The sequence below is a fragment of the Crocuta crocuta genome, unplaced genomic scaffold (assembly GCF_008692635.1).
Source record: "Crocuta crocuta isolate KB4526 unplaced genomic scaffold, BGI_CrCroc_1.0 scaffold64, whole genome shotgun sequence".
NCBI lineage: Eukaryota > Metazoa > Chordata > Mammalia > Carnivora > Hyaenidae > Crocuta > Crocuta crocuta.
This window is the reverse complement of record NW_027530640.1, coordinates 14,427,062-14,445,903: the sequence shown is the minus strand read 5'-3', so window position 1 is coordinate 14,445,903 and position 18,842 is coordinate 14,427,062. Positions and strand designations below refer to the sequence as shown.

Here is an 18,842-nt window from a genome sequence, read left to right as displayed (position 1 = left end):
TCTACAAAAAGGCAGCTAGGATGGGTTGGTCTGAGGCTCCCTTTAACTTACATCAAATTGCCAACTGGCAACGGGCACAGAAAACTGTCTCCTGAAGTTGTGACTTCAGCCAAGGGTTGGGTTTGGTTTCTCATGATGCCTGCTACAAGTCAGGAGATAAGATGGTCAGAGCAATGGACAGCCTTCTGTAGGCTGTTTGCTGAAATCTGTATCAAATGGGACAACATTAAAGGGTTTGGAGGTAGGCTTTGACTGCTACGTAGGAGGCACATTTTTCTTTTCTCTTTGCTTTTCTTCCTTCCTTTCAAGAAAGACAGAGACAAAAAGTGGGGTAGAGGGTCAGAAAAGGGGGCGGTGAGGAGAGAGAGAGAGGGAAAGAGAGAGAAAATCTCAAGCAGGCTCTATACTCAGGGCAGAGCCCAATGTGGAACTCAGTCCCATGGCTCAATCCCACAACCCCGGGATCATGACCCAAGTCAAAATCAAGAGTCAGATGTTCAACAAACTGAGCCACCCAGGAGCCCCCGGAAGTAGATTTTTCTGAAAGGTGGTTCTGCTGCGTGGTCATAAAATCAATCAACCGGCCAATCACTGAATCTCGGACTCAAAACTGAATCTCAATTCACTGCAACTTCAGCACGTTTCTTGCCCACCCTGAGCCTTGTCTAAAATGAGGACAGTAATGGATGGTCACTCCCACATACAGGGGCTAAGAGGGGTCAGAGAGACAACGCACGGAACCCATCCGCCTATGTTGCTGACAAAGGCACGTGCTCCATCAGTGGGAGCATAAGACAAATAATAAGTTTATAAATTTCTTTTCCTCATTATTTCCTAGGTTATATTTACAGTTTACGGTTTTTCCTCTTTTAAGTCAGTTTTGATACTTTTTATAAGCTTCTTTTATTTGTATAAAAATACTGAGGAAGAACCCCAAATCCAATTTCCTCTAGGCTCCCACCATAGTCCTGGCCATCACTGTACTTCACCTGAAATACTCAGAGGGTAACCTTAATATATGATGCCTAATAATTGATACACTTTTCCATTAATAAATGAGAATTTATAAAATATCTCAGAGATCTACCTCATCCTCTTAGGCAGTTCTAGGTATTAATCCATCCTGATACAAATTTTTATGTCTAAAGAAAGGACATATCATTTTTAAAAAAATGAAATATTTTATATTATTAATGAAAGGCTATATAAAAGAATGAAATATGTTATATTTAATAATGAAAGGACATATATACATATACATATCAAAACATCAATGAAAGGTTATATATCAAAATACTAATGCATTTATCATAGAGGAGGACACTTATGGGGATGAGCACTGAGTGCTATGTGGAAACTAATTTGACAATAAACTATTTGTAAAAAAAAAAAAAATACTAATGCATTTATCTCTAAGGGGGATAAGTGGCTGATTTTATAAAATGTCAATGCCTTCCTGTATTTTCCAAACTTCCTGCAGTGGATATATGTCACCCAAATAGTTGAGGGGGAAAAAAGCATGCTAAAGTATAAAAAAAGAAAATGATTTTTAAAATAGTCATGAATCAACTGCTCCTCTCCAAGCTGTGGGCACTGCAGCAAGCGCATAACAAGCCCTGACAAAGGCTGGTGGAGGGAGGGATGGAGCACCTCTGATTTGGCTTGTGACTCAGCCTGTGACTTGGCCATTCTGAGTGTGTCAACCGCTCTAGTTCAACGGCAACATCAGGTGAGGGACGTGGCCGCCCTCAGCTTCGTCAGAGAACACAGGCCGGACACCCACTCAGGGGTGTCACGGGGTACCTATCCTACAGGGGAGGGGGCAGCCCACACAGGTCCCAAACTTCCTACGTCCTCCCACACCCGGCAGTGTGCATCAAACACCAATGTCTGAATAAGTTCCTCCAGACGCAGCAGAGTCACCCACTTAAATATTACAGCTGGGCCCCATATTATTCTAAAATGACCCAAAGTGTCTCACCCAGCTGTCAATGCCCTAGACTACAAATGAATAAGCAGGAAACTTCCTGTTACATCGTTCCTTACTAGTCAACGGGAACTTTCCTGACTGCTTTCCATGATCTCAAGAATCAAGTTAAACTCACCACCTAGCTGGCAAGCTCCTATCATTTGCAAGGTTCTGTGTCTGGTGGGGGCGGGGGAGACCGTAAGGCTGACTAGACTCCACCTCTCCCTAAGTGGGGCTCAGAGTCAAGTACACAAACATGCCCACAAATAAAGAATAATGAAGAACAAGCCTAGAAACCACCAGAAAGAGAATCACCAACCACTGTGGATGAAGAGATAATACAGAGATCACATGACTTGGAATGGGAGCAAAGTCAATACACAGCATAAGTATTTTATATCCAAATATAACAAAGATATTCTACAATCTTGATGAATAGGAAGTTCAAATTCCTGGGGTTCTTCCCACTCTCCAACAGATGAACTCCAAGTGAAACAGTAACTGTTGGTAGATATTTTTAAACCAACTGTAATATTTAATATGTTCTAGCAATCTTTCCAGCTTAATAAATTTGCAGCTGTCCTCAATTCCACTGTAGAGATGAACCACTATCTACCCGAACCAATCGCCTTTCCATGAAGATTTAGATTGCTTCAAATTCGTTACCATTATGTGCAGTACTGTAAAGACGATCGTTGAAAATACCGTTTTACACTTGCCCAACTATCTCCTAAGGGTCAGTTTGTACACGTGAAATTGCTGGGTCAAAGGTAATACATACCGCCTAACTACCCTCACAAAATTTCCACCAATGTATCTCACCAACAGTGCAGGAAAATGTCTATCTCCTATGTTCTCACCAATACTAAGCATCGTAAACCCTTCTGTTCTTTGCAGATATTATAGCCAACATGTTAAATCATTTTTAACTTGCATTTTCTTGTGAGACTGAATGTTTTCATAGCTTTATTTTCGATTTTTTAAAAAAGAAATTAGAGCAGGGGTGCCTGGGTGGCTCAGTTGGTTAAGCATCTGACTCTTGGTTTCGGCTCAGGTCAGGATCTCACCGTTTGTGAGTTTGAGCCCTGAGTTGGTCTCCGCACTGACAGTGCAAAGCCTGTTGGGGATTCTCTCTCTCTCTCCCTCTGTCTGCCCCTCCTCTGCTTCTGTTCTCTCTCTCTCAAAATAAATAAATAAACTTAAAGAAAGCAGATAAAGGGGTGCCTAGGTGGCTCAGTCAGTCGGTTGAGCATCAGACTTTGGCTCAGGTCATGATCCCACCGTTTGTGAGTTCGAACCCCGCACTGGGCTCTGTGCTGGCAGCTCAGAGCCTGGAGCCTGCTTCAGATTCTGTGTCTCCCTCTCTCTCTGCCCCTCCCCTGGCTTGTGCTCTGTCTCTTTCTGTCTCTCTCCTTCTCTCTCTCAAAATAAACAAACATTAGAAAAAGCAGAAATACCAGGCCATTTTGATAATATCATCAGTCTGTATCCATTTGGCCTTATCTATGTCTGTCTGTAAATTCATATGTAAGGACATGAGGAAGTATGTTCATCAACTGTTACCGGCTCCCTATATCTGGGTGGGTGGCTTTGGGGTGGTTTTTAATCTTTTTTCTTTTTTTTAAACTAAAGTTGTAATTTTTAAAGAGTACAGTTCTTCGTATAAGTAGATCTTTTTATACATAGGAAAAAATAAAGCTATTTTCATTTTTTAGAAACTTCAAGTTCCAGGATATGTTTTACGCTTAGGACACATTGTGTGTAAGCGTGTATGTTCATGACAACCCTAAGGTAAAAATCCTGATATTGTTAGTGAAAATCATCAGGACATAAAATAATATTAGTAGGCTTTCATTTATCCTTCAAGTCTAAACTTCAAACTCCTCACCACATCATAGTCTGGTTTGACCTATTTGGGCTATTTTTCATGGTCATGTCCATGTGCCAGGACTTTACAAAGACAAAAGTACCAGCCCTGCCCTTAACGTGCTCATGGTCATTCAGGGTCTACCCTGTGGGAAACTTTAGGGTCCTGAGGACAGCAAATGTTAGGGGAGCTTAAAAAAACAGCAAATGTATTTTAACACTAAGCTAGCTCCTTTTATTTTTTTTTTTAGTTTATTTATTTTGAGAAATAGAGAATGTACAAGTCAGGGAGGGGCAGAGAGAGACGGGGGGATGGGGAGGAGAGAGAGAGAGAGAGAGAGAGAATCCCAAGCAGACTCCACACTGTCAGTGCAGAGCCCAACATGGGGTTCGAACCCAGGAACTGTGAGATCATGATCTGAGCCAAAGTCAGACACTTAACTGACTGAGCCACCCAGGTGCCCCGACGGCATATGTATTTTAAAGGCTCATTATGCACTGGGTCCTATTCTAAGTCCTCATTACTACCCTCAGATATAGGTTCCACTTGTATCTCGATTTTCCTAAAGAAGAAACTGAAGCATAGCTTCAGTAAACTCGCCCAGGACCACACAGCTAGTAAACAGAGGAACCTCACTGAAAAACCAATCACTAATAATTCTACTCTCTTGCCGTTGTATCTTTTTAGCAGACACCAAATGAGGAATGTCTGTTCCTGGAAAGGCTGGAAGAAAACCATTACAACACCTACACATCCAAGAAGCACGCAGAAAAGAATTGGTTTGTGGGTCTCAAGAAGAACGGAAGCTGCAAACGCGGTCCCCGGACTCACTATGGCCAGAAGGCAATTTTGTTTCTCCCCCTGCCTGTCTCCTCTGATTAAAGAAATCTCTTCTGGGTGCCGACCACTCCAGAGGAGGCTGAGGGGGTCCTCACCCAGCTGACCCCAGGTTGTTCCCCTGACTTTTGGCTGCGCTAACCCCTGGCCCACAGAGCCTGAATTTGTAAGCAGTGCGCTTCTAAATGCCCAGTTCACTTTTTTGCAGAGCCTTTTACCCCAGCACGGTTTCGAACAGAGGGATCAGATAGCTCCTAGGGGCCAACTGGCTGGCCGGTCTGGGTGTGTGGATGCCCGGTTGCCTGTGGGCACCTGCTGTAGGCTGAGCCTCTCAATGCAAAGGTGGGGCCAAATGAAGTGCGTTCAGGGAGCTGCCACGGGGTCATGAGTAACTGCATACAATTCCCTCTACTGAGTAAATCCTGTCTGTGATTCCCCGAAACACCTGGCTTGATGCCCTTGTGTCCTTTCAACACCCCACAAATATTAGCAGAGAAGCTTATGGCCGGGTTAGGGGAAGGCAGTGTTCCATGAGTAGAAACTAGGATGAAGACAATTCCCCCTGGTGAACAAAGGGATTAAATAATGGCAAGGGGAGATTGGGTTCTGGTGGACAGTTTAAAAAGCTGGGCTCTCAGGGCGGAATCAATGAAGGATGGGAGGCTCAGCCCACAGCAAAGCAGAATAAATGCATAGCGCACAGAGTCATTCCAATGCCATGACTTTCCCAAGATAATTTGGCAGGAGGAAGCTCCTGGATGATGTCAGATGGACAACATGAGAGGTGGGTCTTCTTGATAAAAAGCAAAAACATCAGATGCTGGCAAATTCATTTGGGTCTGGGGTGTGGGAGTGCTGAGAAACAAAGGAAGTGTGGGCTAAGGGGACGTCTTCTTCCAAAGAGATTGATTTTAGAAGTGAGAAGGAAAGACAGAGGGATGCCATGACTTGTGCCCGTTCCCCAGAAAGCAGAGGCTTTGGGGGTCCCAGGCAATGCTTACAAATCACATGCAGATCGTGTCTGAGTGTGGGTTCTGGTTCAGTGGGTCTGGGGTGCAGTCTGCATTTCTAACGAGCCCCCAGGTGCTGCGGATGCTGCTGCTTTCCCTAGCCGCCCCCCACACTTTAAGTAGCAGAGTCCTGAAGCACGCTGTCCAAAAGAAGGGGGACCCAGGCCCCCGAGCCTCTCTCACCTTGCCCTTAAAAATCACACACCCACAAGCCTTCCTGAACACTCGGGCGGCATCAGCAGCAGTTATGCCTGCGTTAAGGAACATGGGTCTGAGGCGCTTTGGCCCAGTGCCTATAAAATACCCATTTAGAAGGTATACGAAAGCATACTTCAAAAATGTTAAACCCTCACAAACAGCTTTTCTCAAGAGACCATTTGTGTTACGATTACTTGTATAAATATGCTTCCTGCTTAAAGTAAACTTGACCCAAGTGGCTAGCAAATTAGAAACACCATTCATCTCTGACATATGATACTGTTGCCATGTAAAGGTCTTTAATAAGCCATTTAAATTTACTGTGAGACGGTATGTTTTAATCACATTTATAAATATATAGCTCAAAGGCAGTTAACTGATTAGCATTCAGCCACTGAGAATGATAATCACAGGATATGATGCAGAAGCTCTTCAATTATCTACTACATATACTGCATTTACCTATAAAAAGAGATTGAACTTCGTTTTCAATTGTGCTATTACAAGTTTTCCTTTGAATATGGGAACTTTTAAGCAACGATAGGGTAGCTGTGGATAAAAACTGATAAGAATATTAGCTCATGCTCGAAGGAACTGACATTATTAACAGAAAAGTAACTCTTTACTAATTAGATTGTCATATTTATGATGAAAAAAAGACAGTTTGTGAAAGTTCAAAGCAATATGGTGCAATTAAGGAACCAAACGAAGTTAGCACTATGGTTAATAGTATCATTCTGCATTTGTACAGAAAAACCATTTCAGAACTTTGTTTTTGTAACTTGGATAAGACAGTTCTATTTTATTTTAATAAATCCTTCCAGGCAAGTTGGGGATAGTGCAGGGTGGTTTAACATTTCTTTACTATGAAGATTTGGCCAGAAAAGCATACACAGAGAGGAAATCTAAGATACATCATGGTCCATAATATTTAGTGTATGAATCAAATTCGAACATAACACTGGCCAAGAAAAAATTAAATGTTGCTAACAGATGAGACAGAAGCCTGTGGTTTCAAAGACCCAAAGCAGTTAGAAGAAACACTATTGTGGCTTCCCAGTCTCCAGCTGGTTGCCATTCATATATTTGTTCACTGAATAGTTGTTCAGTGCCTACTGTGTGCCAGGCACTGTACTGTGTACTGGGGCACCCGAAAATATTGTCTGTCTGGTTTGCTGCTGTATTCTCTCCCAGGGCATTATATTTATGATGAAAGATGCTGTGGATTCATTTATTTCAGTCGAATCAAAAACAGAGACTGTGTGGTTTCCTGCTAAATAAACAGCCAGTCCCAGAAACCCAGGTTTTGGAAGAATTAGCAATACCCAGTGTAAAATAAGCCCCCACGAAAGTATCAGAGGACATGGCTGGGTGAACCCACGACTTTCAACTGTAGAACCATGTCAGCTTCAGGAGGACCAGTTTCAAATTGGGGAAAGAGCCTGTCAGATTTTGTAAGGTGGCAGTCGCCTGCTCCATTCTAGCTCCTCACACACTCTCGTTCCTTACACATGGAGCGTTCCTGTTGCTCTCTCTTTTCCTTGAGCAAGTGAGGTACAGCCATCTGCTTGTCCTGTGTCTCTCGTGTGGATTCATTTTCAGGCCAACTGTTACGAACTGCCTGACATTCCGTACAGCATCAGGAGCATTTATGCTTTGGAAGTGTTCGCAATATGGAGACGGAGGTGGCAGTGATCTATTTCCTTGGAAGGGATGATCATCAGAGCCTCCCCTGGCCAACAGTGTGTACTAACCAAAAACTGACTGCAGCATCCTACGTTAGTTACTAAAGATGGTCCTTGCTTTGTGTCCGAGATTATGGAGCCCAGCTCCCCAGCCTTGTTAGAACATACTGCCTAAACCAACCGAGCCCATGGGCTGCGAAGCAGACCTCTGATGAAGAAGACAGCTGCCACATTACATCCCTGTCTCTTTATTTTGGGCACCTTACAAGTATTAATAAATGTTCCACTAAAAGACGATAATGTCTCTGAGTTTTGGAACACCACAATGTCTCATATTCCTGTGGAAGCTCTGTCCCCGGCATCCATCAGGTGTGGCTGTTTTGTGTTCCACACAGAGCTTGTCACTTAGATGGGAGACCTTAAAGGCTGACAGGAAAAGCTAAGGTAGCAACATTTTTCATTGTGTTTGGAAACCTAAGGCAGTACTGGTGTTTTTCTAGGGATACATCAGTGAAATACATTCAGGGAATTTACCTCCTGAAGAACCAAGCACCATCATTAAATGACACTCTTTCTTCATAGTACAAGCTATGAGAAATTATGCTACTATTGTACAGTTGACCAGTTTGTGCTAAAGCAAAGATACTATGACCTGGGGCAAAAATTAAGGACTTACAACTTTAAGTCAAGGGCAAAAGGGTTATCTCTTGCATCTCAAGCATCTTGATGAAGGGTGATAGGTTTGCCCATCAGATCTTCTGAAATTGTTATCGTACTACGCAACATCTCCTTAAGTGAACTTGTCAAACTTAAGACTTCTTATTCTTAGAAGAAAGTATACTGTTGCCTAGACCTTGTGGCACCAGATCATACACACAAACACTGACACATATACACACACATTTATGCTGGCTCTCACATACGTACACTCACACAAGCATGTGCATGTATTAAAAAGTGTTGTGCAGTGTTTGTTCCTTCTACGAATTACATGACAAAATCAATCCCTCCTCTTCCTTTTAAAGTCACTTTTAAACCCCCTATTTTCTGCTTTTTGGAGTCTGATCTGCTGTAAGAACTATATTTTCCATCACAACCCACCACATGCCTACCCTTGGTCATACAACTGATACAAAGAAGGTCAAGAAGCTATATATATATATAGCTCATATATATGAGTGGCATTTGTTTCTATTGCTTTCCACTGCAACATATTGGCCAAAGATGCATTAAACTGGGTCATAACTTAATAGGTCACGACCACAGTTTTCTGAAAGACACTGGCTTAAAGCAACTGGCCTCCTTCCCGAAGATGACGAGGCCCAATTAGAATCCTGTGTTATTACTTCAGTGTTTTCAAAGATGCGGTTTGTTCAAAGACAAGGGGAACATCCTGCTACCCAGGAACCATCTGTTCAGAGGGACTGGTAAGTTCTTTTCGTTGGTTTGCTTCTAATCCTGCAAAATGAGTGTGAGGATGCCAGTGCCACACGCACACGCTGCTGCCTCCATTGCCCCCAAAGCTCTTCTGTCTGCACAGCCCAGAGGACTTTGGCCCCCTCCCCTCCTTTGGAATTCTGGTCACTGTTGGGGCTAGAGGTTATCCCCTCCCCAATTTCTGCAGTCTTCACTTCAAGCACTTCACTTGCTCCCTGACCCCCAAATTCCTATCATATAATCACTTCTTTACTTTTTTTTTTTTTTTAACATTTATTCATTTCTGAGAGACAGAGCATGAGTGGGGAGGGACAGAGAGGGAGACACAGAACCCAAAGCAGGCTCCAGGCTCTGAGCTATCAGCACAGAGCCTGACACGGGGCTCGAACAATGAGATCATGACCTGAGCTGAAGTTGGACGCTTAAGTGACTGAGCCATCCAGGCATTTCTATAGCCATTTCCAAACAAGTCAGGAAAAGTAGACTGAGCCAGGAGAATGCTAGATGCCCAAGGTCTCTGGGCATCCTCCCCAGCCTCCATCACTTTCTGGCAATTAGTTGCTCTCTCATCTACCTAAGAGTTTGCCATCCATAACTCAGTGATAAGATAAACACCATTGCTACTGGAATGTCTCTTCTACAGGGATCTGAAAGTTTTCATCTTTGTTGAACCAAATGAAAACAGTAACTCTGTGCCCTAAGTGTTTGAAAGGGTTAGGCTGGCTGAGAATTGGCCTCTTAGGGGTGACCTTGACAGCAAAAGGGAAACATGTAAATGAAGTCACTGTCTTCCATATTTATCTGAATGCTGTCCTATCTGCCATGGGGTGTGGAGGGGAGAGGAATTCTAACCCTAAGCACTCTTGTGTCACTGTCATATTGAAGAGTATGGTAATAGTGGCACATCAAAAAATTGCACTTTCATAAATTAATAAAAATTATCTGTAGGAGCAGTAGTACCATATGGGAATACTTAAGCCCAACCTAGCAGTGGGACTTGTATCTTTTCCATTTCAAAATCACTAGGTATTTGTTGGACAACCATTAAAACTGAAACAATGGCTTGTGAAAAGTGGCACACCCCCTCCTTCCTACTCCACTCCTTAAACCCATCCTCTACCCCCGGAAAAAAACTCCCTTGTTATTGTACATAAAATTTACTCTAAAATCCAGACAGAGAATGTAAGAGCTTGAGATGTGGATATCTGCAAAGGACACTCTGGAGCCTAGTGATTCATCAAACAGTCTCTCAAGTTACAGGGGAAATGTACTGAATGCCTACTGGGATCTTTCGGTAACATTGTACCCACTTTGCGGTTGATATATTGACCATGACAAACTACACTGTTAGCTTTCCACCCTAGTTACAAAATTAAAAAGAGAAACCAGGTCACACAAAGCCTGAAGCTGGTGGGTGGGTTTGCTTTATAAAATGCATGCTTTTTAGGACCTAGTTTGGTGGTCTTCTGACGGGTCTGAGCATGTCTGTGATGTGGGAAAGCGGTATTTCCTAAACTGCTTCCTTCCCTCTTAGCTACCCACTGTCACACAGGCTAAATTTACGCATTTAGCAGCTAAACACGAGTGTCTATTTTATCACATAACTAAGCCAAATTTCACCATGTCCTTGATGGGTTTTTCTATGAGCCTTAATGAAGGCTTGGGCATTCCTTGTTTGGAAGTGTGTTCAATTTCAGGATTTGGTTCACTTGGTCGCAGTGTTTGGGGATGTAGGTGTAGACAGGCAATTTGTGCAAGTCATGACAGAGATGCATATCATTGTGATTTTCATATTTCATATTTTCCTGCCTGAAGAGAAATTTTTTTAGTCTTACCCAGGGATATAGAAGAGCAAGATGTTAGATTATTTTACTGATAGGCCTTGAGCCAAAATTTTTTTCTCCAAAATAAATTATAGGACTGTCATCATATACTAACTTGCTTTGTTTGGATTGTAAAAACAAGACTTTCATAGTCTGAGATGTCAACCATGCTGAGAGTTCAGCAGGCTCCTGGAAAAACGAACAGAATGACCTATGGCTTTCTCAAAACACAACACTTGGATTAGGAGCCTGGGGTCTAACCAGGGAAACAGTGCAGGTTTAAGGACTGGCCAGATTACTTCTGATGATATACAATAAAATCACCAATGCAAGGTGGTTGTGCAGAGGGGGTGGATGGGAGAGAAACGGCTTCCTTACCCTTGCTGCTACCAGAAACTGTCCTAGAATATTTAATCCAAGTGAAGAAGAGACATGGGTTTTATAGATTTCTTGAAAATGTGTAACTCTCAACCAACTTGAACATTTGGAAAGAGTTTGATAGGGCAGACAGCTACTCCATACAGTTGAGTCCTCAAGAAAAAACAAGAGCAATAAAGTGAAAATGAAGCGTTTTTCCTCAATTCTCTCACCAACACATTCATTCGTTGATCATTTATTGAGTATCTAGCATTGTGACAGTGAGAGTCCGATCAGGAAACTGAAACCACACCAACGATGTGAACAGGGAAGTTCTAATGGCAAGAATTATTAACTAATAAAAAGGGATTAACTACTGAGGTGTTAAGGGATCTCTATGCAATACTGGGATCGCAGATGTAGGGAGTGGCTCCTATCTCAAGGCGAAGGAAATTAATCACAGAAGGAAGAAACTTGACAGAGGGCCTTCTCTCAGGGATGAGATTCAGCTTCATAGGTGAAGAGGGTGGCTGTGGCCCAGGGACTGTGGTGGCTCAGGGAGCATTCCACTGGGGTGATAATGGAACCTTCTGGAAACAGTTTGCTGCAGAGCCAGGGTTGTGCAGGAGGCTGCCGGGTGGCCACCATGCCAGAGGAGCGAGGAGAAAAGCACAAGAACCCCAAAGACAAGCCCCTTCCCCCTAAGGTGTCCCTCCAGTGCCCTCTGCTGACAAACCCTAAGTTACATCAGCTGGTAAAGAAGAAGTGTTTACAGGGCCCAGCTGCCGTGTCACAAAAACAAGGCAAAGAATGCATTAGGAGCAGCCAGGCAATAGACTGACAAAAGAAAATGTAAAGAAGATGATGTAGCTGCTCCACTAGACATGGATGAATAAATGTGGTCCTTGCCCTTTAAAAGCTTATTGTAGGAGTGGATGGAGACAGTCCCTCAATGAAGGCATCAATATTTTTGACTTTACTCCCTTTAAAAAAAAAATCACTATTTTCTAAGCCCCCTGGGCCTCTCTCCAAAGACCATCATGTACATTCAAGGTACTTTCTGTAAATATTAAGTCTTCTATTTGCTATTTTATCTTATCCTTTTCAGTGAAATAATATGATGATTTGCTATTTTAAATGAACCCAAATCAGCGTAACACATATATACAGAAAGAAGGTAGCTTTGGAGTCAGATGAGCAGTTGCAATCCTGGTTCCTCCTTGTACTGACTTGGTAACTTTGGGCAAATGATTGGGTCTAGCTGCCCTTCATGTCTTCCTCCATAAAACGAGGATCCAAACAGTATCAGCCTCACAGGCTTATTGAGAGGATCAAATGAGATGGAGGCATGCAAGTATTTTTAACGCTATATCTGGCATACAAAAAGGAATAATAAAAGTTTGCAATTATCTTACAATAAACATAATTATACACATTATAATAAGATAGGGCTCACAATGATCTTTTAGAGTCTCCACTTCGATTCCTAGTGATTGTTTTCATGAACTTACATTTAGAGGGATCTTGCTTGATAGCAATTCATTGGAAGCAGATGTAAAAGTTTTGATTGACCCCCAAGCTTAGTTGGATATGATATTCCTTAATTGAAGGTGTACAGGGGCACCTGGGCGGCTCAGTCGGTTAAGCGTCCGACTTCAGCTCAGGTCATGATCTGAAGGCTCATGAGTTCAAGCCCCACATCGGGCTCTGTGCTGACAGCTCAGAGCCTACAGCCTGCTTAGGATTCTGTGTCTCCCTCTCTCTGCCTCTCCCCTGCTCGCACTCTGTCTCTGTCTCTCAAAAATAAACAAACATTAAAAAAATAAAGTTTTACAAATTAAAAAAAGTCATATAGAAGATAGCAAATGAATAGTGAGGGGTCAGAAAACCACAGACAATAACAGAGATGAAGAAACTACGTGTGATTGGTTAAGAGATTTAAAATGAGACAGATGCTCTAGCTATCCTCAGATAGGTCAAGGGTTATTTTGGTTTTCTTGCTCCAGTAGTCAAAATGAATACAGGATTTAGAACTTGACAAGGAAGGTGTTTGGGTTCAATATAAAGTAGAAAAAAACCCAAAACTTCTGACAACTACAGCCATTCCAGCCATGGCTGAAGCAAGACACATTTAGTAGTTGATCTCTGCCACTCCTGGATTCAGAGACGGGACAGGCACCGGTGGTAGATGCTGGGACTCATTGCCCAGGTCTCCCTCCAGAGACGAAGCCTTCAGCACCCTTCAGGGACAGCTTAGGTGAAGTGAGATGCCTTGCCTGAGGGCACACCCCTCTGCCATGGTCTGCATGGGGCATAATTGCCTGGCTCCTTTGCTTCAGCTCTGGACAGTGCTAAAGGATCATTCCGACTTCAGAACTTCTCATAATGTGTGCCGAGGCTCCTACTGAGATGGTCTCACTTCTCCTTCTGCCCTATCCTACTTCCTTCCCTTCCTTTCCCTTCCCTTCCCCAGGAGTTGATTCATTAGTTGAATCCCTAATGACTTCCAGCAGGGCTAATCTTGACTTCGGAGGCTGCTTCTCAGGGAGCCCAGGCTGGGACAGGACCTGCCCAGGATGCTAGAGGCACTACTCCAAGCAGGGTAACTGCAAAAGTCCCCTACAGCCCTGGGACTTTACAGACCCCTGGGGCACCTGAAGCCGAACGTTCTAAGTCTGCAAAGATCCAATCTGTCTCCACTGTGTGCAATCCAAATGGACTATCCTCAGGAGAAATCTCAACCTTCTTTCACATTGTCTCATCTATGGTCGACCTGATATCACTCAGGAGGGGTGTGTGTTGAGTTATTACACCGTTCATTCAATCACTTGTCACGTCTTTCAACAAACACATATCAAGGCCCAAATATGCCCCAAGCCTGGTAGGGACAGTGGTGCACAAAAGATCTCTTTCCTGGAACTTATGTTCTAGTGAGGAGAAACATATCAACATTTCCCCCAAATTTAAGTTATTTGAATACTGCTTCCAAAACCATCGCCTCTATGCCTATGGCCCAATCACTGCACTTCTACTTCCTCTGGTTATGAATGGTAGATTCACAGTTTACCTACGGTAGGCCCAATGGAAGATAAAGTGTTCACAAAAGAATAAGCTATTAGTACCTATTTTTAAATACACATTAAAATAAACACATAATGGGGTGCCTGGGTGGTTCAGTCAGTTAAGCCTCCAACTTCAGCTCAGGTCATGATCTCGTGGTTCGTGGGTTTGACCCCTGCCTCAGGTTCTGTGCTAACAGCTCAGAGCCTGGAGCCTGTTTCAGATTCTGTGTCTCATTCTCTCTTTGCTTCTCCCCCATTCGTACTCTGTCTCTCTCAAAAATAAATAAACTATTAAAAAAATAAATTAATTAAATAAACACATAACTTTATTTGAATACTGCTTCCAAAGTCGTTTGTGCCATATGTGTACCACATATCATTTGTGCCATATGTGTACCATACTTTAGGAAGGAGTTTATACAAAGGACCATGCAGAGAAATGTAAAATTCTAAGTGCAACAGGTGCTTACAAAGGAGAAGTATCCAGTATCTTCAGAATATATAACAAGGGGAGTTAACTTACTTAAGGACTTCCCAGAGGAAGCGAGTTGCCATCTGAAAGAAGAGTCAGTTAACTAGGTAAATAGATGGAGTGTGTGTTGTGAAGGACATTCCACATAGAGGCAACAGCATGTGCTAAAGTCCCGTGACAGGAAGGAACACAATGCCAATGAGACTCAAGTGTGGTGACCAAGGAATAGGGAGCATGTTGTAAATTGAGGCTAGCTGGCAAAGTAGAGGCCAGTGATGGAATAGGGCAGTTAGGTGGATTGCATTTTCCACCATCTGTAGATAACCAAGGTGAAACTATATATACATAATCATTCTCTCTCCCTCATTCTCTGCCCTAGGGTACTGAACTGTAACGCTTCTCTAGACCCTCTGCCAAAGGACACAAATAAGCAGCATCAACACGCATGCTTCTGGCCTGGGACTGTTAAATGTAATCCAGACTTGAAACTTGGGGGGGCTGAGGTCATATTTGCTAAGTATTTCGACCTTTCCTGGAGGCTTTTGTTCATTCCATCCAGCAGGTGGAGTACAGGAAAATGCTTTTTGTTCCCAACAAATCCCCTTATATCGAAAAGCAAGGTTTGCCAGCATAGTCAAGGGTGAAAGATAGAACAAGGAAGCAGTGATTGTGTATTTGAGTCTCATTCATATGGAAAACATGAACTAATTAATTAGCTTCTTACTGTTGTGCTTCTAGAGATTCTGAATTTGATGTTTCTGTCCAAGTTTGGGGAGCTGTGCTATTAATCAGTCCAGACACAAATGAAGCGGCTTAAAAAAGAATCACATAACCAAAAACCACATCCTTCATAAGATTAAAAAAGAAAAAAACCATAAAGGCAACTTGGAAACTCTTCGGAAACGGTGCCAATTTCAGGGTTTGGAGGGGGTTTGGCTGGCTGGTGGAGAGGTCTTAATCTGGGGATGAAAATAAAGAACATAAATATATTTACTCAGATCCAATGAGGAAAACTCAACAGACCACACTGCCCTGTGGAAAGTGGCTTCTTAAAGTCCGACAGTCAAACAGTGACCTTGTGGGAAAAACAAAGAAACCAAAGACACAGAAAGTGAATGGAGACAGAATAGATTATTTTGGGGGCTCCAGATTCTGTAAGAAATATGACTGATTCTTTATAATAGCCATTCTGAATCAATCTCATTCCTTTTTCTGGAAGACACAGAGATCTGCCTTCCTGACAAGCAAACATAGAAGACAGTTCCTGAATCTCCGCTATGGAGGTTACTGAAACAGACATCGGGGAATGAAGAGAATAAAAGGCTCCATTGAGGACTCCACCACTTAGCTGGGGAACACGGTTTATAAACATATCATCAGAATGCAACATAAGAAAGCACTGAAAGAAACACATGCAGGATGCTACAGAAAAGCACAGGTGGGAGGAAAAATTCTTCCCAGGGAGTCAGGGAAAGCTTTCCAGAGGAAGTGATGTTCAACTTGTGTCAGAAGAGATGAGCAGGTGTGTACCAGGTGGGGAAGTGGGAAAAGGAAGGAGGATCATGGGGACATGGAGGGGGGGGGAAGCAGGACAATGGAGTGTCACCTCACTCACTGATTAGGAACTGGAGAGTCCACTCATAAAGAAGAGTCAAAGTCAGCCCTGAAAAGCCCTGAGAGGTGGAGGTACCATCTCTCAGTGAGTAACTGGCATGCATTTGAGAGGCACCTGTGTCATATGAACACTGTGAATAATGAAGCCCTGTGATCACATTTGTCCAGCCACGTGCTCCCAGTACAAGAATCCTGGAAAACAGGGAATAAAGCAGATGCCTGCCTCCTCTCACTCCCTTGGGAAGCACATATGCATGGAGTGGAATGTCAGCAGCTCACCCACACTGTTTACTGTAATCTTTCTCCTTCCTCCCTCCTTCACCACCCCCTCTCTCTCCTGAGTTGGTAAAGTTGATTTCTTTTCAGTTAACTGGGTGTATATGATGTCACTTTCCTTCCAGGTATGGGGCACAAGCTTGGAGCGCCCCAACTCCACTCTTCATTATGTGGCTTCCATATCTCTGATACTGGGAGACTATTAAAACCTCCCTCATAAGGTTACTGTGAGGCCTAAATGAACTAATTAGTGCAGATGGCACAGAACGCAGGGTAAGTGTCTAACCATTACCGCTGTTATGATTACTCCAGTCAGAGGAGAGGAGGCAACACACGTTAGGACACAGAAACACAAAGGAGAATGGTGTGTTTCAAGGATAGTAAGCAGCATCCAGGAGTGACTCCGTGAGGTAGATTCTGGGGGATCTGCGAAGGTGCTTTACTGCCAGATGAAGCGGAACCTCTACGCTTGGGCAAGAAGGAACCGACAGAACATTCTGCAGGTAGGTCATCTCTCCACATTGCCATTAAACTCAGTGGCTCTGGATGTCGTGTGGAAAAGGTGGGAAAACTGGTCGGAAAGGTACCGTGAGACTGTGGTCTTGGGCTGAGGAGATCCTGAATTGATGACAGTGGTGATGGTGACGATTTTCTCAGTGTTGGTTCTCCCAGGTGGACCCTTAGACCACGACTTGGACGCAGGCTGGGAGAAGTTCCCAAGAAGCACAGGTGAGGGAGGGGGAAATAAGACAGGGATGGGATAAGGGCCGACTATGGATAAATAAGTCTCAGTTCCACTAGCGGCCTCTAGAGGGCTGTGGAGAAGACACCTCAGAATTGCCCCAGTAATGGAAGGGGAATCCTTCTCCAAATGAGGCCATCCTTCTCCAGTTGAGGGCTTCCCCTGCCTGGAGGTGTAAATCCCAGCACTTATGGGCTGCGTGTCTCCATACTGAGCAAACTTCTATAACATCCAAGGAAGTCCTGGAGCAGGGGAAAAAAGAGAGAAAGAAAGAGAGAGAGACAAGCTCTTGAGGAGAAAGTGTTGGCTTGTATGGAGACTACCCAATGGGGCTACATGTAAGCTCAGAAGTGGCTAAAGAGACATGCAGCAGGGCATGATGATGATGAAGACCATGACGATGATGATGATGATACTCTCTGCAGTAGGTAACCTTTCCCAAGTGCTTACCCTGGGCTAGGTACAATGCTAAGCATTTCATTTAAATCTATTATCACAGGCTAGCCTTACCACCCTTAGGAGGTGCTGGTGCAATTACTATCCCCATGCTACAGCTGGGGAAAATGAAGCACTGAGAGGTATATGATGTGCCCACAGCTACATAGCCAGGAGGGGCTGAAGCCCATGCCTGAGCTCATGGAGTCTGACTCCTGGGCATTAATTTCAATCACTACTGTACACTGCCTCAAAGACTGGCAATGAGCTGGGAGGAGGAGATGAATCTGAGAATGCTCTGGGACAGTGTGGTCCAATACAACGGCTACTAGCCACATGTGGCTATTGAACACCTGGAAATGTGACTACCAAAAGTAAAACACTGAAGTTTGAATTTTATTTCATTTTAATTAAAATAGTGATGCATGCCAAGTGACTACTGCGTGGGACAGTGCAAATTTAGGCGGAGGAATACCCTGTCCCTGAAGAAGGCGAGGAATAATTATACCTTTACCACTATGGTGATGCTATGATGCATCTTGCCATGTGTCATGGTCAGTTAATTACAAAGAGTATTAAAAATTCTGTAATTAATGAATTTTTTATCTCTAATTAAAAATTGTAAAATCAAACTAATGCAGGAACATAGTTTAAAATACAGTATTAGAAAAGTTATAATAGTAGTACCCCTTCCCATTGTATTCCTGGTTCCTGCTCTGCAGACACAACAACTTTTATTTCTTCTAGAAATTTCTCCTGATACTTAACTTTGTATTTCTAAACAGTATCTATTTAACAGTATCTATTAGTTTCATTCTATGGAAGATAGCAGATTTAGCTTTTTACACTATACACCGCCAGCCATATACATAACCTCCACCCCATCACGAAGCCCTCGCATCCTCCCTATATAGTCACATCACTGGTCAGTTCAAGATTCATTGTTTACATTAGTAACACATTGAAACCATTAGTTACATATAAGCCAGTGGATGATTTTGTCATTTTTCGTACAAGTGTCTTTCATTTCCTCCATTTACAACTTATTCATCACTAAT

General features: G+C 43.2%; 1 protein-coding gene across 3 annotated transcripts in view; it reads left to right on the top strand.

The window, feature by feature from the left end:
- The window catches only part of FGF1 (fibroblast growth factor 1), a 92,284-nt gene extending 85,188 nt beyond the window's left edge, over positions 1-7,096 (top strand). The window contains exon 4 of one of the 3 annotated variants that reach the window (XM_077768846.1): positions 4,524-7,096. In XM_077768846.1, the coding sequence (XP_077624972.1) occupies positions 4,524-4,718 (195 nt within the window). In that variant the 3' untranslated portion in view covers positions 4,719-7,096. The remainder of the gene's footprint in view (positions 1-4,523) is intronic. The other 2 variants (XM_077768848.1, XM_077768847.1) reach the window with 2 other exon arrangements.
- Positions 7,097-18,842: the final 11,746 nt, after the last annotated feature.